We start from the raw sequence: 26377 nt of genomic DNA, 5'->3' as shown, positions 1-26377 counted from the left end.
TGTACCCATTTATCCAAACAGGTACAAAATTACATTAACAGAGAAAAGTTTCTACATTTAGGAAAGCATTAATCATAAAGTTACTTAATAGTTACAGAAATAAACTGGAATATCTGCAAGTGTAAGTTATTCCAAGACTATTGCCACCAAAAATCACCACAGAAAGTAATTCCAGTCAAGATCAGAATCTCAAAACCAGACTTGCTCCTGCAACATTCAGCCTCACATCTGTGAACAAGATGCTCATTCTGCTACAGCATCACAACCTAAAATACTTGGCAAGATTAACTAAAAACCAAAAGAGAGAATTTCAACTTCTGTTTCTCACATCTATGAATTTCTAGTTACTCTGGATACATCTGTTAACAAGTAGATTCTGGTCTGTAGTTTAGTTTCCACGTTAGATTATTTTTCAGTAATAGAGTCTGAAACTAAAAATATCACCAGGAAAACCTTTTGTTTTCCTTTGAGGTAATCTCTGCTACAGACTTTGAAGAGGAAAAAAGAAATTTAAAAAATAAACCCAAACAAAAGACAAAATATACAACTCTTATCAGTAGCTCTAGATAAGTTCTGTGTCACAGTTCAACAACTAAATTTAGACCCATCAGCTGGGTTGTACCCACTCACTCCTTTCTTTATACTTCTCCTGGTCTGGGGAGCAAAAAGAATTTGATTTACAGAAGAATTACATTCTTCAAAGACTCAGCTCTTTCTATCATCAGTTTGGGAGGGAGAGAACAAAGGGAAGGAACAGGACGTAAAGGTTTATCAAATATGCACTGAGAAAAGAATCTCCCTGCGTGATTCTGTAGAAAAAAAACAAAAACAAAAACAAACCTAGAACTCAGAGTACGTAAGTCACCAATCCATCAAAAGGGCTCTTTCCCTCTCAGACAGTACCGAGGAAAGGAAGACTGCCTTGCTCCCATGCAATTTAAATTGGCTAACAAGGACAGCTATCAAAGATTTCTGCTGAGAAGGCCAGATCCAGCAAGATACCGAGAGCAGGAATAAAACCCTGGAACACGGAAGACGTGCACAGCAACAGCAGCACTGGCACCAGTCACTGCTCCCAGTAATGCTCAGTCCTAGATCACTGGAGTAGCTCAGAAATTTCAAATAATAACCAGAGAGTATTTAGCCTTCCATTTAAAGGTTTAAAGAGTCAGTCAGCAAACAGACAGCTCGATCTTGCTGTGTAAGCAGTTAACAAGAACAAACAATATTTTTTTTCTCCTTATTTTTTCCCATCTGATCGAACAATATGGATTCCTATCCAGTTGCTGCAGTGGTGTGCCTGAAGAACTGGCATTTCTACCTAGAAAACACAGTAATTCTTACATTCCTACTCATCCAAGAGTCATTCAGTTGTGAACTGTGGTACAGCTAAGGTTAATCATTCCAAACAAATACAGCACGTGTTTTGCAAAAGCAAATGTTACTGCAAAATAAATTAGGTCAAACTCTTCTCTGTTCACAGGGACTTCAGTGAACATGAATTCACATTAAAGGCATATTAAAAATGGACAAAAGCAAGTACAGAAGGTTAACTGCAGAGAACAAAAAAAATAATCTACATTTCCAACTTCCATTAATTCTAGCAAATTTTATATGAGGGGAAAGAAAACCAATCCAGGAAACGAAGATATATATTACAGAGCTGAGAAGATAAAGTTTTCTTTAAAGATTTATTTCTCAAGTACATTTATACACTATGAACAGTTTCAGCCCACTCTCAATTATATAGCAAGTGCATTTTATTATTTATAGGCAGCCTGTAAAACATCCTGTGGCTTTTATTTTTCATAATGAGCAGGTAAGACAAAGGAACTGAACTCAAGGACTAACACATGCTAACAAAGGTTAACAAATCCACCAGGTATACAGCAAAATCCTCCCTTCTGTGGATTTCTGTGGGATCCACGCTCTGCCTGCACTGGATCAGTTCAAACCCCGTCACAATAACAGGGGCTGCTCGGTTTTGAGATCACAGCTCAGTTGGGCACCTGAAAGACAGCAAGCTAATACATTAAAATTAAAATATAATTAGTAATATCTTTAATTAAAATCTTCAGAAGAAAATCTAGGTTGACTCAACAAACTAAACTGCTCCGAGGTTCTTTCTGGCTCCCCGGTTTCTCACCACTTCAAGGTTTGGTTTATTAACCAGTTATTCAGCACTTTTTTTTGCCTTCACAGCCGTGTTTGCAAGCCCACACCTACAAGCCTGCCTAACCACATTTGTATCAGCACATTCTGAGAAAATCTGGGCAGCAATCCCAAAGCGCCTCTGCAGAGGAGAGAATACCCAGAGGACCTGCACACCGAGCATTAATGAGAGCCTGAGATGATGCAGTGACATCCCACCCCAGAGAGCTCCCAGGAACACCAGACACACAGGTAAAGCTCATAAAACACCCTGCAACCCAAATGTTTTACCAGGACGAAGCCACACAACAGGATGAAATATATTTCATCCTCCACAGTTGCTCAGACAGTTTTTAGCCATTTCAGACACAGCCTATGTTTAGAACCTGCAATAACAATAACTTGTTACCAGACTGGTAAATAGTTAAAATAGAAAATAAGCCTTTCAAGATTTCTCTAGGTCAGCACTGATAAAGTTTCCATCCCCAGTGCTGCCTTATCCATTTTCTGAATCGTGTAAATAAAGCTTCAAGGCCTGTGAAACAGGCAGCTCAGCTTCCTGCAGCACCAGACTCGCCTGACAGAAATATCAAATGCACGGTGGAAATACCCAGAAAAGTTCCCTTTAAAACATGTTCAAGATATGCAACCAAAGAATTCTTCCAGAAAAGCTCCTCAAGATGAAGTACCCACTTCTGAGTGTTCCTCCCAAGTATGAAACTAATTACAGAGCAGCAGGGCCTCTCTGAAATGAGAGGAGATGCTGGAAGGGCAGGGAAACAGGAACAGAATGAATCACACTGTAGGACTGGACTTGAATATACCCTTAAAGAGCAAAACGATGCTGAACTGTCCAGTCTAAAAACATCAAACAATGCCAGGTGTATTTAGAGCTAAAAATGCACTCAGAAGAATAAATCACCACATGGGTTCCAGAGGAGGGGAAGAGGAGCCATCTGCACTGTTTGAAGAGGAGGAAACCGACCCAAGTTTAGCAAACAGCTCGGAGAATGTTTGTGTGAACACCAAGCACCAAACACCACCAAGCAGGCACAGTTTTCCAGGACACACCCATCGTTCAGAGCTCACTGGCAGGATGCGCCGTTCTGCATCTGCACCAAGGGCTCCAGCTGCCGAACCGGACTGAGATCCCGATCTCTGCCCATCCTCTCCCAAAGGAAGGAATTCCCCAGTATTTCTTCCAATGCTCAGCCAATGTCTCCATCAGAATCGGGCTGTAACATCAGTAGCTCCTCAAGACTGATGTAAACAAAATGAATCCTTGTTTTAGATGAGCAGCAGTTTTATATTGCTCTGTAAGATTTCTGATGAACCTTCTATGTAATGGTGGTCGCAAAGACACACATTTCCTTATGCCAATGGATTTAGCAATTAATTAAATCCTTTAGTGATATTATGACTCAAAAACCAGAGCTGATCACCAGTTACTAAAGCTAACTAGAAAAATAAGATACAGTTTCTCATGCACAGGCCCCCTCCTATCCAAGTTAACCAGCAAGAAAAAGCCAAGGTTACAGAGAAACCAAAGTCACGGGGTGCAATAGCTCAGACCACCCACCTAAACTAAGTATTTTTTTCCACATTTAAATCTATCTTCTACCCTACAAAAATTATCAAAAAGTAATTAATAATTATTTCTTTCCTCTCCTTCCAAGTTTTATCTCTACGGACTCATTACAAACACAGACAAACCCTACCTGAAATATATGTAAAAGTATCCAAGTCTGTAACACAAGTTAATAGAAACTCGAACTAAAAACTGCTTAAGAAATGAATACGGCAACACCTACAGGTTTCAAAAAAAAAAGTATTCTGAATGAGATCACAAATGGCTAATATTAATGAGTCAAACATATTACACAAATCTCCCTTTCCTTGGTATATTCTGCCCATCGTTTCTAATATTCTCTTTCATTTGCTGATACTTGCGGCATTACACACACAAAAAAAAAAAAAAATCACATTTTTTTCATTTTATTCCCCCAATCACATTATTTATGCACCAGGTCCCACACACACACCCCCAAAAAGGCAGCACAACCAGAAGGTAAGAATCCCTCTAAGAGCTCCATCTGTCACAAGTATACTTTGGTACACAGAACTACTTCCGAGCACAGAAGAGAAATGAAAATTCTTATCACAAACCTTATTTTAAAAGGCTACAGAAGGTCTCATAAAACCGCCTGACATGACATAAGTAGGAAAAATGGAAAGAGCCCTGTTCTCCACGCCACGGGCAGGCTTCTCCTTACATAAGCATGACCATATGCTCCGGGGCCCGTCTCCAGGAGAGGTGCCCGGCTCCGCTCCGTGTCTCAGCCGTGACGGCACCGGGCCGGGGGATGCTCAGCCGGCTGCGGGCACCGGAGGGCACAGCCCGACCCCGAGCAGGGCACAGCCCGACCCCGGGCAGGGCGGCCAGCAGCGCAGCCCCCCAGCCAAGCCAGCGGCTGTGTCAGGGCTGCAGCAGCCCGCACCGGGCGTGCGAACCGCGGCCCCCCGCTGCCCCGCTCCCCAGCAGGACACTTATTGCCTGCCCGGCGCAACTCCCGCGCTCCCCGCCGCGGGCAGCCCCGCGCATCCTGCCCGGCCCCGCTGAACTCCAGTAACCCCGGCGGCTCCCGGCGCCGGCGGAGGAGGGGAGCGGGGGGGGGGGGGGGGGGGGGGGGGGGGGAGGAGGGGGGGGGGGGGGCTGCGCGCAGGGAAGGCGGGGGAGCCCCGGCACCGGCGCGGACACGCGCGGCAGCGGCGGGGGCGGGGAGGGGCGCGGGAGCGGCGGGCGAGGGGCGCCGCGGGGACGCGCGCGCGCGCGCGTGTGTGCCTGAGGCGGCGCGTGCGGGAATCACCTGAACCCGCGGGGTCGCCGCCGCCTCCTCCACCTCCTCCTCCCCTCGCCCCCGCTCCCCGGCGGCGCGGCGGGGGCTCCGCGCTTCTCACACCGACGGCGGCGGTTCGGTGCCCGGCGGCAGAGCGGCTCCTCGAGGCACCATGGCCGCGCCGCGCCGCCTCAGGGCGCCGCCGACACCCCGCGGCCCCGCGGACGGGCGGCCATGGCCCCGCTGCCTGCGCGCGCGCGCCGCCCCTCTCCGCGCATGCGCGCGCCCCGCCCGCGGAGCGGCTCCTCCGCCCCCCCCCCCCCCCCCCCCCCCGGGCAGGTTCGGGGCGGGGGCGGAGGGAGCGGAGCCGCGTTTTGGGTAGAAAGGGCTGAGATTTGGGCTGGAGAGCGCTCCCCGCCGGGAACGAGTTCTGTCCAAACGTCGACACCTTTTCGCCCGCCCACACCCCTGAAAAGGCAGAGGTTGTGTCTTAAAACTCCAGTGGGAGCGCACAGGTTTGGGTCCTCTCGGGACGTGCGGACTCGCCAGGGCAGCTGAGAGTCTGGAAGATGACTCAGAGAAGTCGGTCAGCAAAATTCGAGGTAGTGTCTGAGCAGATGTTTAAAAGGCAGCCCTGCTATTTTAATAATACTCCTTACTAGCCTTGTGGAACACAAAGTGCTGAATTACTTTCACGTACTCAGGCTGATTATGTTTTTTCCAGTGTTGGACTGCAGAGCCTCCAGTCACCTTCGTTGTGAGTTCGACCAGAAAAGCACCGGATTTTCTGTATTATTGCACTGTCATTTTTCAGCTGGAGACCTGACCCAGGGGCTGCTCCCTCACAGCACAGCCCAGCACAGTATCGTTTCATCCTTTGCAGCTCACAGACCTTGCATGGAAAGTCTCACCAATATTTTACCCATCCTGTCAAGGTTGCATGGCCAAGCCCTAGAACACGTTCTTCAATGCTATGGAAAAAATTATGATACAAAAGGAGTAATGTTTTTTACCTTAGTATTTAAAAAAAAAATACAAAGCCACATTGTCTGGAACATGAAAAAAACTTAGCTGCGATGAGGAATGAGGGAATACATTGAACTGGAAAATCCTGTAGTTCACAAGGGCTGGGCTGGCCAACTTAATAATTGCTTTTTTCCTTCCATCTCTAATGAACAGTGGAGCATTCACAGACATAGCTATTAACAATACCTCAAAACAGTGTCTTTAACTCTGTGAAGTTTAACTCTAACTTCATTCACAGACATAGCTATTAACAATACCTCAAAACAGTGTCTTTAACTCTGTGAAGCAGAGATGTTAAAATAAAGAGTTTGGGTGTCTGTCCACATTGTGCTTTGCAAAATTACTTTGTCTGAGTACCTGAAGGATTTCAAAACACCCAGGAGAAAAGGGTAGTTTGAACATGTCCATCCTCAGATGGTGCATTTGGTGTTCACACCGGGCCAATCTTCTCAGCTCCAGACATTCCAGCATGCAGGAGATCAAATGGCACAACTGACAGGAGTCTCACAAACCTTTGCAGGTACCATGGAACAGATCAGCACCATTTATTACAAGCCTCAGATTTTAATACAATTTAAATAAAAGCAGCAGGCTTTGTACTGAAAAATGTTTACTTTAAACCTATCAATTTATACAAGGGTTCCTACATTTGATTGAGAAATAACAAACCTGCCAGACCCAGCCAAACAAAGGATACCCACATGTGATTATTACTCATAAGTACTCCATGCTCTGGTCAGGCTTAGGAGGTTCACCTTTCTGCACAGTTCATTTTCCTCCTTTGTCACTTAACAGCTCCCTGCATCACAAGTGTTTGCAGCTCTTGTTTTATGTATCCTTGTATTAAGCATGATACTATCACCTAATCCTTTTCTTGTACCTGGGGTAAACCCTGCTCCAAAGCCTGGATTATTGCAGAAAACATGGGAAAACAGCTTCACCAGCCTCCAGCCACCCCATTCTTCTGGCTCAGCCCACTCACAACTGTGTCCTGTTCCTCACCACTACCCCACTTCTTATCACAGGGAATATAAACCAGCTGTCATATAAGGTATAAGAATTTCAGTTCCATTTCTAGGGGCTGCTTGACTACTCATGCCATACATGGAAAAAAAATCATGAGTCACTTCTTGTCTGTTCTTTGTAGGCTTGGTTCAGTGCTGACTGAGGTTGGGGTGATCTCCAAGTACTACCTCTCTGCAGTGCTGCTTGGGAGAAAAGACAGCAAGCAGCAGAGAAAGACAAATATATATTCACAGTTGTGGAGAGCAAAAGGTATTTATAGGAGTTGGAGTGGAAGTATCTATTATTATTTTAGAAGTAATTATATCATGAAAGTATTGTAAAGTTCTTGCTTTAGTTTGCAAGCAAACAATAGGAACTGAACCCCACGTTTATTTCATTCCATCCTCTCTCAGCATTTAATTCTGAAAACGTGTTACTTCACAAAAGGAAAGGTTTTCTAATGAGCAGATCAGGTATGTGGCATTACTGCTGTCTTGTCAGGCATGGCTTTTTAAAAGCACTTCAACTTTCTGCTTCATTTCTCCAGAATTTTGAAAGCCTCTCCTGCATCTGACACTGGGTGGCTGAGAATTCTGAACTCAATGATTATTCATCTCTCATTATCAACAAAGGCTTTTGGATTCCAGAATTTCAGTGACCAGCAACTGAGGACTGAAGGGCACCGCTATGGTGACATCTCATTAAAACTTTGAAAGGACTTTCTCAGAGTTCAGATAATGTGGAAGCTTGATTTGTCCATGCAGATGGACACATGCCAGCAACCCCAAACTGCTTACAAAGAAAATCCCTCATACAAATTCTCAAAGAGCAGCAAAATATGCTGACGTGGAAGGACACTGCATGCATAAGGTGGACAATAACATGGGCAGTTTTATTTGAAGCTTTTTATAAACCATTGTTTCAAAAAATATTCATACATACATATGCAAAAGTAAAGGAATGTCTTAACGAGTAGGTTACTGGACAAAAAGTTAACTGAGGCAAAAATTAAGATTGCCTGTGAAACCTAATTTGGTACCTCATGTATAATACTGGTGGCAGCCAGCCCCCAACACTTTTGTGTTCCCTTCTTGCAATTTTATTCCATTCCCTAAACAAAGGAACAAATAAACTTTAATTCCTATAGAAACCCAGAAACAGAAATTGGGAGCATTACTGGGCAATGGCAACAGTCAGTGCATCTCTCTCTGATGTAACAACTCTCGTTCTGTAACCCCATCTCAAAAATTCCTGTTTTTCACTATCTGTGACCCTATTTCCTAAATTTCCTAAATCACCATCACTTAGCTTCTCATCATCTCCTAATTTTTCCTCTCATTCTTGCTTCTTTTCAGAGCTCTTTCTAGAATTCAGCTAGTTTCTCAATTTCCAGTTTGTTTTCACCCTTTTCATTCCTGCAGTATCACTGATAATTAAATCTCTCCTTTGATTACATATATCTTTACCCCTCTCATAACACTGGACAGTGCTCACTCCAAACACATCAACAGCTGCTGTGACTTTCAAAGTACCTAAAGGAAAGCCAGAGCAATCTCTGTGTTGGGAATCTGGAGAGCTGTGTGGTGATGTAAGGAAAGGGATGAATCAGGTTTTGTTCAGTGAACAAAAGCATCACAGTTCTTTCCCAAGATCCCTTGCCAGTGGGGCATAATCTAGAATACAAAGAATCGAAGTAAATAAAATAAAAATCATTGGGCTGAATAGTGGCAGAAGAATAACAGTTGCATTCAGGAGGTGGAAAATCATATGGTACATGGGAACAAGCCTCTGGTATTTAAAGCATGTCACAGTGCCAACATTCACTAAATAATCCTGAAAAAACTCCTGTAAGGAAACTACATAAATAATATTCAAACTCCCCCTTTCCTGATAAAGCAGCTGAGACAGAGACTGCATTAGTGATAACCTGAAAATGTGCTTCACTTCAAACTGGAGACATTTCCGAGTCTCCAACCGAGCTGGCAGCTCCTGAAGCACTACTGAACTCTGGGAATGCGGTGCTCGGAGTTGTGCCCGGAGTCACAGTGACTCAGAATCACAGGGAGCACTCAAATGCTGCATTTCTGGGGCACAGGGATGGATGGCAGTGCCCAGCACACCCCTGCTGGCTGCTCTGCTGCAGTCACTGGTGATGAGCAGGGCAGGAGAGCTGCAAATACTTGGATGGTATCGGATTCACAGAGCCTGACATTCTCAAACATCACTGCCTTTACCACCTGCTTAGGACAAATTATAAACCAGAGAAAGGGAACTGGGAAAAAGCAATAAAGTATCATAGGAAATCGTAAAAAGAGGCATTAGGGGAAAGCTAAAAGCATAAAACGGAGTAAAATAAACTCATACCAAAATGTATTTTAAGAATTATTCTATTCTTAGTGGAGAATATGGGCTCTGCTCTAGATTTTTTCCAAACATTGGTTCAGATTAGAAGGGGGGTAGAAAGGCTGGTGCATATTCAAGTGAGTTTTCTGAAAAAAAACAAACAAAAAAAAAAACCCAAATAACCAAAATGTTTAAGATCTTGAAATCTGTGCTGTTGGCCCTTTCATAGTCTGCAGCACATTAACATCTACACTGACTCTCCCCCATTAAAGTCACTGAATAAACAAATATTTAGCACCTCTCAGCCCTGCAATATCATCACCATTTGCTTTCCAACTCCTTCTATCACAGAGATGTGATCTAATCTCTCTTAATTCTCAAAGCAACCTTTTGAGGTTCCCAGAGTTTCCAGCTTTAAACGATGATTTCAAAGGACTCTTACCCAGCATCTCACTAGAGCTGCTAGTGGGAATTTTGCTCTTATATGCAGCATGAACAGCAATTTAGGAGATGAGCTCCTGGGCTTCAGTACTTATGCACAGGAGCATATTGCACAAAAGGACCAGAAATGCGTGATGTGAACATGAGGCACGGGAAGGGAGCCAGCAGGCATCAATTTGACATGCAGCCACTTCTTTTATTTCACCCTGGAGCATCCCAGGATGCAGCAGTGCACATCAAGGTGAAAGGGACGTGCATTTGCTTTCAAATTTTCCCAATGCTTTTCCTTCCTCCTTGTCCTGCTAATTTACCACAGTGCAAACCCAAAGAGTCCCACCATGGAACACTTTCCTCAGTATAAAGATTGTGCTGTTTGGACTTGGAATTGTAATTATATGGTGTTAGTCAAATTACTTTGCCACTTTGCATTTAGTAGCATTTGGATTGAGCACCACCATGTGTTTCACAGCTAAATAAAATGATGTATTTATCTGCACCACATGAATCTTGTCAGGATCAGAGCATCTTTTGAGGATACCAAAACAGCAGCATCAGACCAGAAATTAAATATGCATTCTTATTCTTTTTCATACCACTCCTCAAACAGAAAACAAAACCAAACCCAAAACCCTACTGCCTCCTTTTCAAGAGAGCTTCCTAAAGGCCAACCAGAAAAGAACAACAAATATTTTTAACAAAATGGCAAATACAGAGGTGGTCACACTGGATGTCATTTTTGTAGCCTGAATTTTAAGCAGGTCTGGAGGGTGCATATTTTCATGACAGGGTGTGACTTTAATTATCATTTGCAGCTTTGGAAGCTTTCCAGCACTATTGTAACATGCTGCCTCTGTGCAGAGGACAACTGTGTGTCATTCAAGCAAAAAGCAAACCCTTGGTGACTGGGACACAAGCAGAGTGACTGGTTTTATGTGGATTTAGGTGCAGTCAGAAAGTAAACTTGACGAGAACAGTTGTTACAATGGTCTTCCATTTGTACCACTCTTCCTAGAAACCAAAATGGTGTTTTTACACTTAAACTTGAATGTAGAACAACCTGAAAGCACATATCCAGGCTGGAAATACATTAAATTAATATCCTCTGAGGAAAGAGATAAGGCTTCTACAGTTTTTGCTCATACTGTCCCTCTCCACTGAGATTCCCTTACAGCAGGAATGGCTCTTGCAAGTTCCAGCAGCCACTCTGAAGGAACTTCTACTCAGTGCATAGTTGTTACCTCTGCTCTTTTGTTCCCTTCCCTACTTATTACCAAATTAAACAGGGAAGAATTATCTCACCTCTCAACACTCCAAGATGTAAGGTAATGGAGGACTGAAACCTTCACTTCCTTCCTCAAATTTAACTCCACCTCTATTGACATCAAGTGGAACCAGTCTTTGTCACCTCCACGTGATTTCACATAAGAAACCACACTTTACCACAGAATAATGTTCTTCCCTTTAAACTATTTCTGCAAACCACTGAGTGAAAAAGGCCATTTTGTGGCAAAGTCTGTTTTCCCCTTCTACATCTGTTGCCTAAGCACAGAACCACTGCAGCTGAAGGCAGTTCCCAAGAATCCAAACAATACTCAAATATCAAGACACGACAATGTGTCTGTAAAGTCAGCTTTAGGAGCAAAGAGAGTTTTAAGCCATAGAATCACAGAATGGTTTGGGTTGGAAGGGACCTTAAGAGTCATTTCTTTCCAAACTCCTAGATGTGGGAAGACACCTTCCCCTGGACCACGTTGCTCAAAGCTCCATCCAACCTGGCCCTGGACACTTTCAAGGATGGGATAGACAGCTCCTCTGGAAAGCCTGTTCCAGGGTCTCACCACCCTCACAGAAAAGAATTTCTTCCTAATATCCAATCTAAACCCCCTCTCTTTCAGTTTGAAACCAATCCCTTGTCCTGTCACTCCAGGCCACCGTAAAGAGTCTCTCATCATCTTTCTTGTCATCTCCCTTAAGGTACTGGAAGGCTGTAACTAGGTGGCCCTGAAACCTTCCCTTCTCCAGACTGAACAATCCCAGCTCTCCCAGCCTTTCCTCCCAGCAGAGCTGCTCCATCCCTCGGATCATCCTGGTGCCTCCCCTGCACTCGCTCCAGCAGCTCCACGTCCTCTCTGTGCCCGGACCCCAGAACTGGAGGCAGCTCTGCAGGCGGGGTCCCTGCGCACAGAACAACCTCCTTTCACAGCTGTCAGTGCAAAAGACACGCTCATAGCAGCAGCTGCCCGTGCAAGTCGCCTCTCCGGCCTCCCCGGGGCCCCGGCGCAGCTCGGCCTCAGGCCGGCGCTGAGGGGGCGAGGGCTCCGCGGTGCCGCGGCGTTCCCCCCCGGTTTGCTGCGTGACCCCGCCGTGAGCAGCCCCGCGGAGCTCCTGTTCCCCGGCCGGGGCATGACCCGCAGCATCCCGCGCTCCGCGCTGCCCTCACTCTGCTCGGGGCCGCCGCTTCCCGCCGGGGCCCGGCCCCGCGCCCACCCGGGCGCCCCCCGCTTCCGCCGCGCGCCCCTTCCGCTTCCTGCGCGGCGGAGCCGGGACGGAGCCGGTGCCGCTGCCGGGGTGAGCGCCCGCTCCGCGCTGCCAGGGCGGGGGCGGATCGGCGGCCCCGCACAGCCCGGTGGGTGCGGCGGGGGCCGGGGGAGGCCGGGCCGGGGGCGGGCGGGTGTCGCGGCCGGCCCGGTGCCCCCGCGGGGCGGGAGCGGCTCCGCAGCACCGAGCGGGCGCTCTCGGTCGGGCCGCGCCGCTGCCGGGGCAGCCTCGGCGGGGGAGGAGAGCCCCGCTGACACCGAGCAGCTGCCGGCCCCAGAGCCCGTCCCACACGTGTTACGGTGCTGTGGAAAGCGCGGCCCGTGCGCTCAGCGGGCGCTTGGGGTGTTTTAGGCGGGTTGTGTTTGTGGTGCCGATCGCCCAAGGAAAGCGGTGCAGGGCTTTAACAACAGAACCTGAATGTTTCCTCTGACCCGTGGCCTTCCAACCCACCGGGTCTCAGTGGCCCAAGGGTCTTGTAGAGGCCTTGAAGGTGAAGTTAACCAAAGGAAGCTGTGTTAGCTTCAATTCTATATGGCACCCAACCCCAATGGTAGAACCTTTGGAAATCCCTGTGTCTTTTTCTGCTCCCAAACCATTTTCCCATTTTGCTTGATTCGGACCTGAGTGGTTTGGCAGAGAATAGAAGTGTCTTGTTTCCAATAGCATTTATCGTGACAGAGCTATAGATCTGTAAGGATTGAGGGTTGGCCAAGTGCTCAGCTTTGGAGGGATGATCTTTTTCAATTTAGCACTGGACAGAGACTGCAGAAGTTTGCTTAGAGTTCTTGTTCTGTGCATGTCATTGCAGAATGATTTGAGGTGTATGGTACAGGTAAGGAAACAGACAATGAACTCTTCTTTCTGACTTAGTATAAGGATTATGGACAGGAATAATTTATGATAATGACTGTATCAACAGTCCTCTACACCATGCAGCCTTAGCCTCAGTAGAATTTCTTAGTGCTTCTGAGACCCTTTTTGCATGAGTCTTTTTCACTGTGTCATACCAGGTCCCAATCTGATTTTACAGTATTGGGGGAAAAAATTAATTAATTTCCAAATGATACAAGTTTTCCTCTTCAATTTGTTTTCAGGGCTCTTAGGGGCAATAGTTTGGAGGTGAGGCTTGTAGTGTCCTTAGCAAGGAGGTTGTACCTGGACTCATTCTCGTCCGCTCTGAGCTTGGTGGCTATGCCTGAGCAATTACAGGTTTGTTCCCCATAGCCTTTACTGTGTAAAAGAATTTTTTCTGAGTGTGGGTAACCTCTGAGAATACAAATCCAGAGAGGAAGAAGGATCAGAGTTTTGGCTTCTGAGACTTTTTTGAATTGCCAGACCTGCATTTCTTGAAGTTTGATAACCCTAGATTTTTCACAGGTCTGCTCTTTGAATATCAGTCATTTGAGGACAATTCACCATCAGTGATGCAGAGGCCTTCTTCATCTCCTGACTGTCTCTAGCAGCCTTTTCATACCTTTCTATATCCTTGATTCTGTTTCTAAGCCCTAACAGAGAAAAACTATGTTCTTCCTTTTGCATTAAGCTAAAAATCTTGTTTTTTCTGCTGTGTTTAATGTAGGACTAAACTGTTAAATACAATTTGTATAAATGATGCTGTGTAAATTAAAGATAGTATAATTATGGTTATTTTGTCAGCACTGCAATGAAAGTACAGTTCTTCTGGTGTAATTGTGTTGTGTGGGTGTGTGTTTTGGCCTTGTTTTCAAATTCCTGCTTTGATATTGCTACAGTGAGATGTGACCTGGGGTGTGCATTACTGCAGGTATTGCACAGTGGAAGGGATTAGAGAAATCCAGTGCCAAAAATGGACTATGGGCTTTGAACTATTTTTATGGGCTTATATATGTTGGGGATTTCATATTTGTTGTTCTGTTATTACAGCTGTAAAGGCACCCATGGCTGGTTTGGTTGCATAAGTGTTGCAGAGGACGTTTCTGAGCTTTGCAATGGCTTTTGTGGTGCTGCAGTGCTTTGCTTGAGTGTGCAATGCACAGGCTGTACCTGCACAGAACACACAGCAGATGTGAATGTGACATTGCTAAAAACATCAAAGAGGAACTCGGAGCCCCAGTTTTAACACTGTTCTTTCTCCCTTTGTTTCAGCACTTTCTCAACAGATTTATCATCTGCTCAGGAGAAACAAGCAGCTCTTTGATGTCCAATATAATAAAGAACCAAGAATGCTTTAAGTAGATGTTGTGGTTTGTCTTCTGAAAAGAGTAGTTCTCCTCTTTCTTCCTTACATGATCTTTGTGTTTCCCTCCTGCAGCAGATTTTTCAGGCTGTAATACTGAACATATGCTTCAAGGATGTCTCTCTCTCTCATAATAAAATGGGGTGGACAGGAGTACACGATAACCTCGCTGTCAGAAGAAGACACAGTGTTGGACCTGAAACAGTCTCTGAAAGGTCTTACTGGAGTGTTACCAGAGCGTCAAAAACTGCTTGGGCTTAAAATGAAGGGTAACTGTCCTTATTTACTGTTTGTGGGGGATGTGCCTGAGGTGGTTAAGGACAAACATCCCCTAATCCTAGGCAGGATGTGTGCATTAACAGGGCATCCACCTGCCAGTTGTAGTTCCAGGATGAACACGAATAGAGACATTTTATACATCACTGGGTATTATTAATTATTAATACATCTGCTTGGTCATTTCTTAGTAGTTGACACTGCCCTGTTCTGGTGGGGAGGAGAATTGGGGAGTAAAAAGTAAACCTCGTGGGCAGAATAAGAAGAGTTCAGTGACTGAAAGTTAATAAAATATGATATAATACTAAATATTATAGTAATGAAAAGAGGAGGAGACACAAAACCCAAGAGAAACCAGTGACACAGTGCAGTTGCTCACCACCCACTCAGTGATGCCCATCCAGTCTCTGAGCAGCAGTCGGTGTCTCCCAGCCAATTCCCCCCTGTTTATACACTGGGCATGAGGTTCTGTGGTGTGGAATATCCCTTTGCCCAGTTCCCCCAGCTCCCTGTGCACCTGCTCACTGCCAGAGCACAGAAACTGAAAAGTCCTTGATGAGAGTAAGCACTGCTTGGCACCAGCTAAACCATTGGTGTGCCACCAGCATTATTCTCGTACTAAACCCAAAACACAGCACTGCACCAGCTACCAAGAAGAAAATTTAACTCAATCCCAGCCAAAACCAGGGCACTGTATATGGAAGATAATGATAACACAGCTTGGCATAGCTGGTATTTTACAGGGAGCTTATTTCAATTAAGCATGGAATGTATTGACATTTCCTAAAATCTCTACCCCAATTAAAAAAAAAAAATCTGCATTACAGGCAAACCTGCAGATGATGATGTTAAGCTTGGAGCCCTCAAGTTGAAACCAAATACTAAGATAATGATGATGGGCACTCGTGAAGAGAGTTTGGTAAATAATTTGCTTGTTTATTAGCTTGAACAGGAAAAAATGCTTTGTCTCCTAATTATGATTTTAAATTTTGAATATTCCAGTCATCATTTAAAAAAAAGGATAGTACAATAGATTTCTGTAGGCATTTTTAATGTAAACTTTGCTGCAGAATGTACTGATGAAATTCCTGTGGTGTTCTGCACTTGAAGTACAAACCTATTATAGTGATACTCACTGACTTTTTAAATGTGAACAATCATCAGTAAACTTCAGTAATTCTTTCCACTAGTAAAGTGAAACAATTTTGGTTAAATAGTATTCCTGCCCTGTAATATGCAGTAACATAAACTTGATAGCCATTGTTATTTTCCCTCTCTGATCCTTGTTATCTTTTATTATTTTTATTCCTCTAGGAAGATGTCCTTGGGCCACCTCCAGATAATGATGATGTGGTCAATGACTTTGATATTGAAGAGGAAGTTGTGGAAGTAGAAAATAGGTTAGGAGTTCAAGCTACTAAAACAGTTTATTATTGACTATAGAGTATGCATTTTAATTAACTGTAACTTTCTGCACTGTTACATCAGGGAAGAAAATCTGCTAAAAATTTCCCGTAGAGTTAAAGAATACAAAGTGGAAATTCTGAATCCTCCTAGAGAAGGGAAAAAGCTGCTGGTGCTAGATGTTGATTATACACTATTTGGTGAGTTTTTGTGCAATTTGTGGGTTTTGTTTGTTTAAGAGCTCGATTTATTTACCAGATCAGGTTTCCAAGTTGTACAACATAGCTTCTGCTTTGTATGATTTTGTAGTCTTCTGCTCATGTTTTAGAAAGCATTTTAAAATGTTCTGTGCTGTTGATTTTAATGCAGCAACTATTTAATTGCTGCAAAAAGACATGAAAAAGCAGCAATTTAGTCTTCTGTCCTTCCCTTGACAACTTGTATCTTGACCATCACAATGGCAGGGCAATATACTGTAAAGTAATTAACTCATTCTGTACCTGACTGACTGTACTTTTGGGGGGTGTGGGAGAGCAGCTTCAAATTTTATTTATGTATCATTACTAAACATTCACAAAAACATGTTTTACTTGAAAATTCTGCCAAGCTGGTTTTTTTTGAAGGCCAGAATTTTCCTTCTGACTTAACTTTCTGGTTTGTAGGTGTGCCATGGCAGCATGACTGTGAGCAGTAAATACCTTCCCTTATATCTTTGCCTTAGCTTTGCTTTTTGATGACATCTGCTTCCAATCTTGACATCAAAATTCAATCTATTTCTAAGTTTAAAATTTTTATTGAGAGGTCTTCTGCTGGCAGATTTTGCAGCAGGTTTGGAATTGCTACAGGGAATGTTTGCATCTCTGAAATGAGCTTGATAGATGTTCACACAATTAATTGGACTAGGTTTGAAGGAATCTGTTTCATATCTGGCCAGCTACTAATTTGCTAATTGCACAGATAATTTGCCCTGACTCTTCAAAGATACTCATAGTCAGAGATCTCTAGATTTAATTATTGCCCTCATGTAGCTGTGAGACCAACAGATAAATATTCCCTCTGCTTTGTCTTTCCACCTTTAAAATGGGAATGGGAGTTTGATATCAAATCATTAAAGTGCTTCAGTGCTCTCCTCAAGAAACTCTTTGAGTCTCTGGATAGAAAGGAAAATCAGACTGGACTTTAACAGCTAATACATTAATACTGAATTGCTTATCTCTTACATTCTTTTTAGACCACAGGTCATGTGCTGAAACTGGGGTAGAGCTGATGAGGCCATACCTTCATGAATTCCTGACTTCTGCATATGAGGACTATGATATTGTAATTTGGTGTAAGTATTATACTCTTTGTTAAGAATTTATTGTAAATTGTCATCCAGAACAGAGACTCTAGGTGGGAGGTTTTTATATTGCTTTTTAGTGTGAGTCACAAGATCTAAAACGATACAGAAATGTTTGGCTGTAATTCACACAACTAGTAGAGATATTTTACCAAAATGCCAATTCTTATGTGAAAAAGCACCACATATTGCTCACAAAAATGAGTCTAGTCACAGGATAAAGCTCAGCATCATTTTACTGAGTGTTACTTTGTACAAAGAAGTGCTTGAAATAGCAGAACTGTATAATCAACATTAGAACACTGTGTGATAGTGATTTTACCAGTAATTTCAATCCAGACAACACATAGTGAACTGCCAAATGAACCAAATTCTCCTGTCTGCAGGGGTGATTGGTTGATCCTTTGTATTCCAGTTCAATTCCTGTCCAACAGCTGAAGAACAGACTTCAGCCAGTGCAGTATTCAAAGCATATTAAACTGTGTTACAAAATTACATTTTCATAGCTTTGAACAATGTTTCTACATATTCTTAGGCCAGTTGGCAGCGTTGACACTTTGTCCTTGCCAGATTTTATGTATTCCTGTCACTGCTTCCAAGGGGGAATCCTGCAGGGGCAGTGAGGTTCCTCAGGGCAGCTGTATCCCACTCCTATGGTCTTGCAGGCTGTAGTTCAGTAACAGCTGATCTAGAAAATGGTTTAAATCATTGCAGTGCTTCATCTAGTTGTTCATTTAAATAGTAAGCTTTTCCAAACAAAAATAGATTTCCATGAAGGAGGACTTTCTTTAAGGCAGTGGCCCTAAAAGCTGCAACAAAGCAGCTTCCTAATCTTCCTAAAATTAAATTTTGTATAAAAATTTGACATACTAAGTGAACAAGTTTTTGGCTTAGTTCTTTTCTTTGCCTACCAATGACTTATTTTGATAAACTATTCTTTCTGTTTTCTCCTTTTTGTTTCAGCTGCTACTAACATGAAGTGGATTGAAGCTAAAATGAAAGTAAGTTGTTCTGAAAACATTTGATTTGTTTCTGACCTCGGTAACTCTTCATGCAGTTGGGCTCATGCTCAGCGTTGTAGAGCAGGTTAGAAACAGGGGAGGTTGTATGAATCATAACCTGAGTTGTTTCAATTTCCATAGTCACTTGAAATTATCTTTATCACAAAACTAGATTAAATCTAATTTTAGAATTCCACACAAACTATCAGCAGTAGGTGCTAAATTTAGCAGAGCTAAACACAAGTCAGTGCCTGCTGAAACTTGGATTCATCACACAGCCCTCCACAGTTGCTTTCATCTTACCTCTAATTATAGAGCTCCAGTCTTTAAATATGATTTTTTTAAAGGAACAGACAGATGTGACATGCTGGAGTAGGTTATCAAGAGGAAACTCTTTTCATGTTTATCTTTACCTCTTGCAGCTCAGGGTTCTGTTGCTTCCTCTGCCTTACTAAACATCCCATAAGAGCTCTTTCCTTTTCTGGTTTCTTCGCTACTGGAATAAGGCAGGAAGCAGTTTAGAACAGCTGACTTTGTGGTAAACATATTTACAGTCAGCCTTAGCTGTAAAGCTCATGAGCTTACTAAGAATTGCTGTGTGTTTGGTTGGTGGGTTGGGGTTTTTTTATGTTTATAAATCAAAAGTTATTTCCATTCCAGGAAAAACCTTTATAAATTTTTTATAAACCTTTATAAATTTAAGTATGCAGTATTTTTTCAGGTTTTCACAGAGCAAAGCACATTTTTCCAGCGTTCTCTTCATCAAAATAATTAATTGCTACAATTTTTTCTAAACAAAAGTGCTTCTCAGAAATGAGAATCTTTAATCAGAGCTATGAAGTGGAGTTAGTGCAAGTAAAATCAGTGTTGCAAACATTGCATTCTTGTGGCAGTGTCACATGTTTATTTGGTGTTGTCACAGTAGTGCTAGGACTCAATCTTGTGGAAAACCATTGTTCAAAACTGGGCTCTTTCCCCTGCACTGGGCACCTTTCTGCATTTCCAGGATCCTGATCCAATCAGATTCCTGCCACTAGATGCCACTTTCTGTTTTTGCTTAAATTGGTGGCAGCAGGAGTGCTTCTCTCCAAAAGTTTCACTTGGAAGAAGCTGTGATTCCAGCAATGGCTGGCATTAAAGTTCCTGTTTTAAAGTACAAAGCAGGAACAGCATTAAAAAGAAGGGAGTATCAGACAAGCAAATTTAATCTCTCAGTTACCACCCTTTTGTGCCTGAAATTCAAACATTCTAGAACAACTGGTTCTGTCAGTGTAACAGGATACTGACCCAGGTAGGTAGAGCATTTCATTTGCAAGATTCCATTTTTAAATAAAAGCAAATCAGTTAAGTGTGGCTGGATAGTTGCAGGAGAGCTGCTGCAGTGGATATTTTCTCCCTGTTACACAGGTTTGCATATTGCTGCTGTTTCATACACCAGAAATTGTCAGCAATATCTGTGTTGTGGCATGTCAGCAGATTTTACTGGTACTTTTCAGCTTTGGAAAGGATTTGAAATGGAAATGATGCTCCCTCATCTAGATAAAGTGTTTTATTTCTAAAAAGGTTGTTTTACTTAGAGTGTTTCAGGAGTTACCAAATCTTAAAAGTGCAAATTGACACTAACATTGGTTATCTTGGACATGTGCAGGAGGGAACAGTGACAGTGAGCTGTTCCTGGGTATTCCATCTTGGATTGGGCTGTGATTTGTACAAATCACTGTGAGGAGCAAAGAGCAGCCAGAACACAATTGCTGTAAAGTTGAGGTGTGTGGAACGCGCGAGAGGTTGTGAACAGAGGTATGAGCAAAACCTCTCTGTGTTTTGCCTTCTCTGCAAAGTTGCTTTGATTTTCTGCCGGCATCAGCTGTTAAGTTCCTGATATTAAACACTAAAAATAAATCTCTGTGTGCACTTTTTTGATCCTCATTGTGTAATAAATCTAAATTTCCCCAGGTATCTATTTTTAGCATGTCTCTGGTAAACCTCCACAGCTCACCCCGTGACAAACAATGTACTATAATTGTGGTTCCAGTTGTTGAGCAGTAAAACTGTCATAATTAGAAGCTTTAATCATAAATCTTTGTGATGCAGGAGCTTGGGGTGAGTACCAATGCAAACTACAAGATAACTTTCATGCTGGACAGTGCAGCCATGATAACAGTGCACACTCCTCGGAGAGGACTAATAGATGTAAGTACCAGTTTTTCTCCTAATCTTTTTCTACATTCAGCTCTCATTTTATCACACCCCTTTAAAATATTCCACCAAAAAAAAGTTGTTTGGGAGTTTTCATGCAAGAAAACTGCAAGAATCTTGGAACCACAGATTTTTTTTTTCTACTGAAAGTGTCAATGTTTAGAGTGGTATATTTAGATGTCACAGCTTTCAAATCAAGCAGTAGGTAACTGTTGCAAGAAAACTTAGTACCAACAAAAAGGTTTTCCTTAGTATGGGGGTATTTATGTTATATTATTTCACATCTTAATTTGTTAAAACCAAACCACCTGCTAATGGTAAAGCAAAAGAATACAAGTGTTCATTCAAGTTAGGACTCAGGTATGGCATTTTCATCTCCTGCATGGGATCTGATTGACCTCAGATACTTTGTATTGTATTGTGTTTGCAGGTGAAGCCTCTTGGTGTTATCTGGGGAAAGTTTTCTGAATATTACAGCAAAAAAAATACTATTATGTTTGATGATATTGGCCGAAACTTCCTGATGAACCCACAGAATGGACTCAAGGTAATGTAGACTGGAATCTTCATTTAGTGCTACTTTTTCTTGATACTTCAAGTAGTACTTTCTCCTACTGCTTTGCTGTAGCATAAAGAAAGACTGTTCTTAACTAGCAAAGATGCATGTTTTGTTAAACCTTTTAATTTACAGTGCCATTTGTATGGCTTTCCTTAATAGTAGTATTAAATAAACCTTGTGTCGCTATTGAGTTTTTAAGAGATTACCAAAATCAATGAAATTGTTATTTCTGCTTAAGTTATACCTACAAGCTGTAATCAAGCTGGGCATTGCAGAGAGGCACCATTGAAAATGTGATGTTCTGTCTCCAGAGTGGTCATATTCAAAAATAAGTCAAACAACAAGTGGCTGTACTTCATGATAGTATGACAGGATAATCACAAGTATTCCATATGAGAAATAATTAATACCTTGAGCCATTTTGACTATAGAACAACAAATATTTCATTTTATACAACAGTCAACCAGTGTGTGCTCTGTTATTACTGCTGGTTCTGAGTAAGAAGAGTGCAACTTAAATTTCTACATACATGTGATGGTAGAGCAGTGTTGTACACTCAAGATGTACATTCAAGAAGAACTTGCACAAGTTAAAAAGAAAAAGAAGTTCAAGATGGTATCTTTTTGAAAGTATCCATGATGGGAAGTGGAGAGCAGTTGATGAGATCTAACAAGATGATCTTAACTGGGAGGAGAATCAGGAATAGCAAAGGTCTTGCTGGGAGGAGATTATCCAGGAGGTCCCTCTAGCTCAGATTGGAAAGATGTTTGTCAAAGTGTTGTTAACAGCTGCAGACAAGAGCACTGACTCACTAAAACAATGCTCAGGTATAATGTATTCCAAGCTTAAAGCAGTTGTCAGATAAGCTTTGCTTCTGACATCTCCTTTTGCAATGGCTCTGGTTGTAGTCAAAGGCTTTTTGCTGAAAAAAAGCATCTGGTTCCAATGATGCCACACAACTCAGAATGCTGAGCTGAAAACCCCTCCTGCAAAAATCTCTGTGAAAGCATACTAGAAAATGAGGCAGTCCATTCCAGATCATTTTATCAGTCTGTCTAGGAGGGGAAGGCTTGAAGAAGTGCAAGAGAAAAGAAATATTTTCTGGCTGGTGCAAGGTAAAAGCCTCTCAGTCCAGGTTGTGTGAACAGGACAAATTGGATCTGACCACTACTGGAAAAGGTTTTTCTTCCTCTTACCTGTGATAAGTTATAACTTGTCATAGAACTGAAAATATATTTTAGTCAGGTGGTAAATGATAGAGAATCTAAAGCATTTTTTCTTTCTGTGAGAAAATGGTTATTTCTCAGTTTATTTCTTTTGTATAGATAAGGCCTTTTATGAAAGCACATTTAAATCGGGATAAAGACAAGGAGCTTCTGAAGCTCACCCAATACCTCAAAGAAATAGCAAAATTAGATGACTTTTTGGAGCTGAATCACAAACATTGGGAAAGGTAAGAAAAAATAATTCTTGATTCCTTCTGTCCCTGACCCCAGTGTTTTGCTTGAGGTTGTCTCTACAAACACCAGAAACAATGGAACTGATGAACTTTATAACTTACAGTTATAAAGGTCTTTTAGTTTGATGAGAGTTTTCATAGGACTGTAGTGCTGGGGCAGCTTCCTTAAAATGATAAGATTTTGACAGAACTCATCTGTTTTCCTGCTTCTCCAATGTTCAGCACTGTCAATTACACATCCTAAAAGGAAAAGAAATTCGCAGGATCATGGAAAACTCTTTCTTTCCACCCCAGCAAAGTTAGACTGTGGGTTCAGATCCCAAATCCTTTGTTTTAAGGCAACTTTTCTAGAAGTTACTTGAAAGCTTTGTGGTGTTAGTGTAGTTCTCAGGCACCATCCAGGTTGGGTGGTACTACAGGATTCATCAGCTCCAAGTTACTGTCTTATGAACAGGAGTTTTCCAAGTGCTCAGGGCACCAGTTAGCATCCTAATTCTTGCTAGAAAATGATTAACTGAAGGACTGGAGAAAAATTATTCTTGGTTTTATGCAACAGCCAGAGGCTTCAATGCGTGTGAAGAAAAACTGTTGGAAAACCACTCCTTCTGTGTTTAAAAAAAGGAGCCTTACAGGCTTGATGCAATTTTTCTTTTCTGATTAGAACAGAAAGTGAAATGTTAAAGCATAAAAGCGGTGACATTCACTGGATATTTCACAGTGTCAGTGAAATTGGTTGGGTTCTTTCTCCTAGAGTATTTGCAAAGCCTTCACTGTCACACCACATAGGCAGATTGCTCCAGCTCTGGTGCTAAGAGAGCTGTGAGATCAGAATACAAGCAGTTCAGAATCACTCAGATTCTCCAGAGAAGCTGCTGTTCTTTTCAGGTTATGCTGGATCAGTTCATTAAAGCCCTGAATTTATTTGAAGGAGTGCCATTACTAATGGGCCTTTTTATCTGAAAGGATATAAAAGCCACTTCTCCAAGTGATGTAATTTTCCATCCTCATAGAAAGAAACAGGTTTCCATATCCTTCCTCCCTTTTGTTTAAAAAGCCTGATAGAGTCTAACTAAAACATGACTTTGAATTACCGCAAGATAACCTCTCTTGGAATTGAAAGATGTTGAAATCAAATAAAGGTCACAAGTGGTACTGATTGCATTTCTAATTTTTGGTTATCGGTAGGAGGATTGTTGGTGAGAAAAGAAAGCAGAGTCATACTTTGATCTTAAGATCCCAGGTATATTTGTGGCCACCTCTTACTTGGTGAAAAACTCTACTTCTGTTTCTTTCAGGTATCTTTCAAAGAAGCAAGGACAATAACACTAATAAAACTGTGTGGCACTGAATTGAAGGGAACATCACTAAGATCATTGGACTTTTCCTTGCTTTTGTGCTAGAGTATAATAGTGCTGGACACTGGACCCAATGCCAGAACGACTGCTAAACTTGGTCTTCCAGTTGGTTGGTTGTGGGTTTTTAAAAGATCACAGCAATAAGCTCAAAGTGGGAGAAACAAGTCAGTTGCTTTTTCTTGCATTCAGTTCTGGTGTTACTTCTCAAAATACTTTCCTCTCCTTTGCTGCTGAAATACAACCATAACCATCAAAGACCAAAACCATTCTGAGAAAAGAAAAAAAAATATTTAGACCAAAAAAGTTGATTAAAAAGCCAACCTTGGCAGTGTATGAATTGTATAAGTCCTCTATTCCCTCCATCTTTAGAAACAGTCTCCCTCTCCCATTCCAGTATTTAAGTCTATAAATTACAAGTTGTCTAAGTTTGGTATGTATTAGTATGTCAGTGTTTCTCTGTGCAAGACAGTAAGATGGGAAAGTACCACCTCTGTGGCCAGTTTACCCCAGTGTGTGAACTTGTACTATAAAGCAGTGTTTACTGGAAAAGATTGAAGTTTGAGGGAGAGAAACCCACTGTTACTTGGTCAGTAAAAAGCAGTCTGCCTGAAAAATCCCCATATGTCAGATAAAGGGTTTAAACCTCAGATGGGAAAGTCACATTCCTAACAAAGCATGAACAAAACCCTTGTTCTCTTCTAGCTAAATCTTGTCAAAGTGCAAACACTGTGTTTAAATACAATATTCAGCCATACTGTTCTTAAAATATCATTTACTTGCGCTGCTTATGCCTGCACTATAGAAGTGTGATGTGACTGCTGTTTGGCATTTCCAACACTTGTGCATTATGCAGTTCATGGATTTGAAAGAAGACTGACCCTTTCAAATAAAAAAATGGTATATATTGTTCTTAAGGAACTATAGCAGTTGTGTAAATAATAAATACCTTTTTCATACTTTGTGTCCTGTGCTGCCTTCAGTATTTAGCTTGCATAAGAGAGGAGCCATCGATAATATTAATTTGGCGGGGGGGATTTGGAGGATTTGTTCGGATTCCAGAGACACCAGCTTTGCGTCAGGAGTTGAGTAAGAGCCTGGGATGTGCCTCTGTGGATTAGGGAAGTGCTGCAGCACCAGGCTGGCCAGGAAAGGAGCCCTGACAGCACGACAGGCTGTCAGGACAGCAGGCAAAAATGAGCTGCTGGGACGAGCACTCGAGGCTCCGGCTCAGCGACCTGTCAGAAAATATCCAGCTCCTTGTCCAGGGCTCTGTGTGCTTTAGTGCCAACCCCAGCTGCTTTGACAGAGCAAACCAGAAACCTGATGCATAAAAGTGATGGTTTAGGTAAGTATGGAGGGTGATGAAGAATTTTGTTTCCTAGAGCTGATTTCTGATCAAGAAGCTGCCTGACCCTGTACAGACAGCACAGGGAGAATCCCTGAGCTTGTAACAGTGATCCTTTCCTGGAGCAGCTGCAGCAGCAGAGATCATGGAATGCAGGACTGGTGTACAGCACTGGAATTCCTTTGACTTTGAACAGTGGGAAGAAGTCAAGGCATTGCAATTAAATCACCTGTGGAGTTTGTGCTGGGCAGAGAGAGAAAACCAAACAAGGGAATATATTCAAACATGTGCCTGTATTTTTTTGCTCAAAGTTGGCTTACAAACAGGTTACAGTGAATGAGCAAAACTCATTTCTTATGCTTTATACAAGGAACATTTAAAAAATCAAACAGGATTTTATTTCAGTGACATGGGGGTTTTGTACCAGAATTTGAGAGGATTCACTCACCTGAATGAGACGTGCACTCCCCTTTCAAATATTTTATAAGCTAACCTAGAACATGGGAGTGTGATCTCAATGTGATTGTAACACAGTGCTGTTGCTGGCAAGTTGTTATGTCTTTTATGACTAATATAATTTCCCCTACCATATTTTCTATTTGAAGACTAGTCTTGCAGTTTGATTTGGTTATCTTCTGAAAATGCTGCTGGGATTTACTTGGCTGAGATGTGGCTGAGATTTTTTAAACCGTGAAGCTGTGGATAAGGTAAGCACAAGCCTGATGTTCAAATAGCTACAAGAATCAGGGGTCACTGATGGAAGAGTGGGTTAAAAATGGTAAAAGCAGCAGGAAGAAATCTGGATTTTGTTGCCATGGTTGGTTGTGGGGGCAGGTGGCATCAGCAGGTTAGGAAAGGGTTCAGCACCTTCATAGAGAAGTCCACA

At 42.4% G+C, this 26377-nt stretch overlaps 2 protein-coding genes across 5 annotated transcripts in view; one reads left to right on the top strand and one right to left on the bottom strand.

Annotated features, from left to right (window-relative positions):
• Nucleotides 1–5171, bottom strand: part of RNF145 (ring finger protein 145) — a 46229-nt gene extending 41058 nt beyond the window's left edge. The window contains exon 1 of one of the 2 annotated variants that reach the window (XM_005523624.3): nt 5019–5171. The gene's annotated coding sequence lies outside the window, so the exon portion shown is untranslated. Of the gene's footprint in view, nt 1–4317; nt 4702–5018 lie in introns of those variants that run through there. The other variant, XM_088063718.1, reaches the window with a different exon arrangement.
• A 7149-nt stretch (nt 5172–12320) lies between these two features.
• Nucleotides 12321–25102, top strand: UBLCP1 (ubiquitin like domain containing CTD phosphatase 1). 3 transcript variants are annotated; one of them, XM_005523625.3, is made up of 11 exons: nt 12321–12429; nt 14632–14825; nt 15660–15751; nt 16147–16232; nt 16321–16436; nt 17468–17566; nt 18539–18576; nt 20668–20766; nt 21203–21319; nt 22658–22785; nt 24087–25102. In XM_005523625.3, the coding sequence occupies exons 2-11, from the start codon at nt 14672–14674 to the stop codon at nt 24112–24114; spliced, it is 957 nt and encodes a 318-aa protein (XP_005523682.1). In that variant the 5' UTR covers nt 12321–12429; nt 14632–14671; the 3' UTR covers nt 24115–25102. The 3 variants fall into 3 exon arrangements, with proteins under 3 accessions (XP_005523682.1, XP_005523683.1, XP_087919838.1); XM_005523626.3 differs by having other exon boundaries at nt 12326–12371; XM_088063712.1 differs by having other exon boundaries at nt 12333–12429; nt 14635–14825.
• The last annotated feature ends 1275 nt before the right edge of the window (nt 25103–26377 follow it).

Source organism: Pseudopodoces humilis, chromosome 17, assembly GCF_049639895.1.
Source record: "Pseudopodoces humilis isolate 2021_Gansu_Grassland_sample_001 chromosome 17, ASM4963989v1, whole genome shotgun sequence".
NCBI lineage: Eukaryota > Metazoa > Chordata > Aves > Passeriformes > Paridae > Pseudopodoces > Pseudopodoces humilis.
Note: the sequence above shows the minus strand (reverse complement) of the source record. Positions and strands in the feature narration are given on the sequence as shown.

Excerpts from the sequence above, each read along its gene's own strand:
- UBLCP1 (XM_005523625.3), top strand. The coding sequence starts at position 14,672 with ATGTCTCTCTCTCTCATAATAAAATGGGGTGGACAGGAGTACACGATA. Across the intron at positions 16,437-17,467 it reads TGTTGATTATACACTATTTG|ACCACAGGTCATGTGCTGAA; the intron begins GTGAGTTTTTGT and ends CATTCTTTTTAG. Across the intron at positions 22,786-24,086 it reads AATCACAAACATTGGGAAAG|GTATCTTTCAAAGAAGCAAG; the intron begins GTAAGAAAAAAT and ends TGTTTCTTTCAG.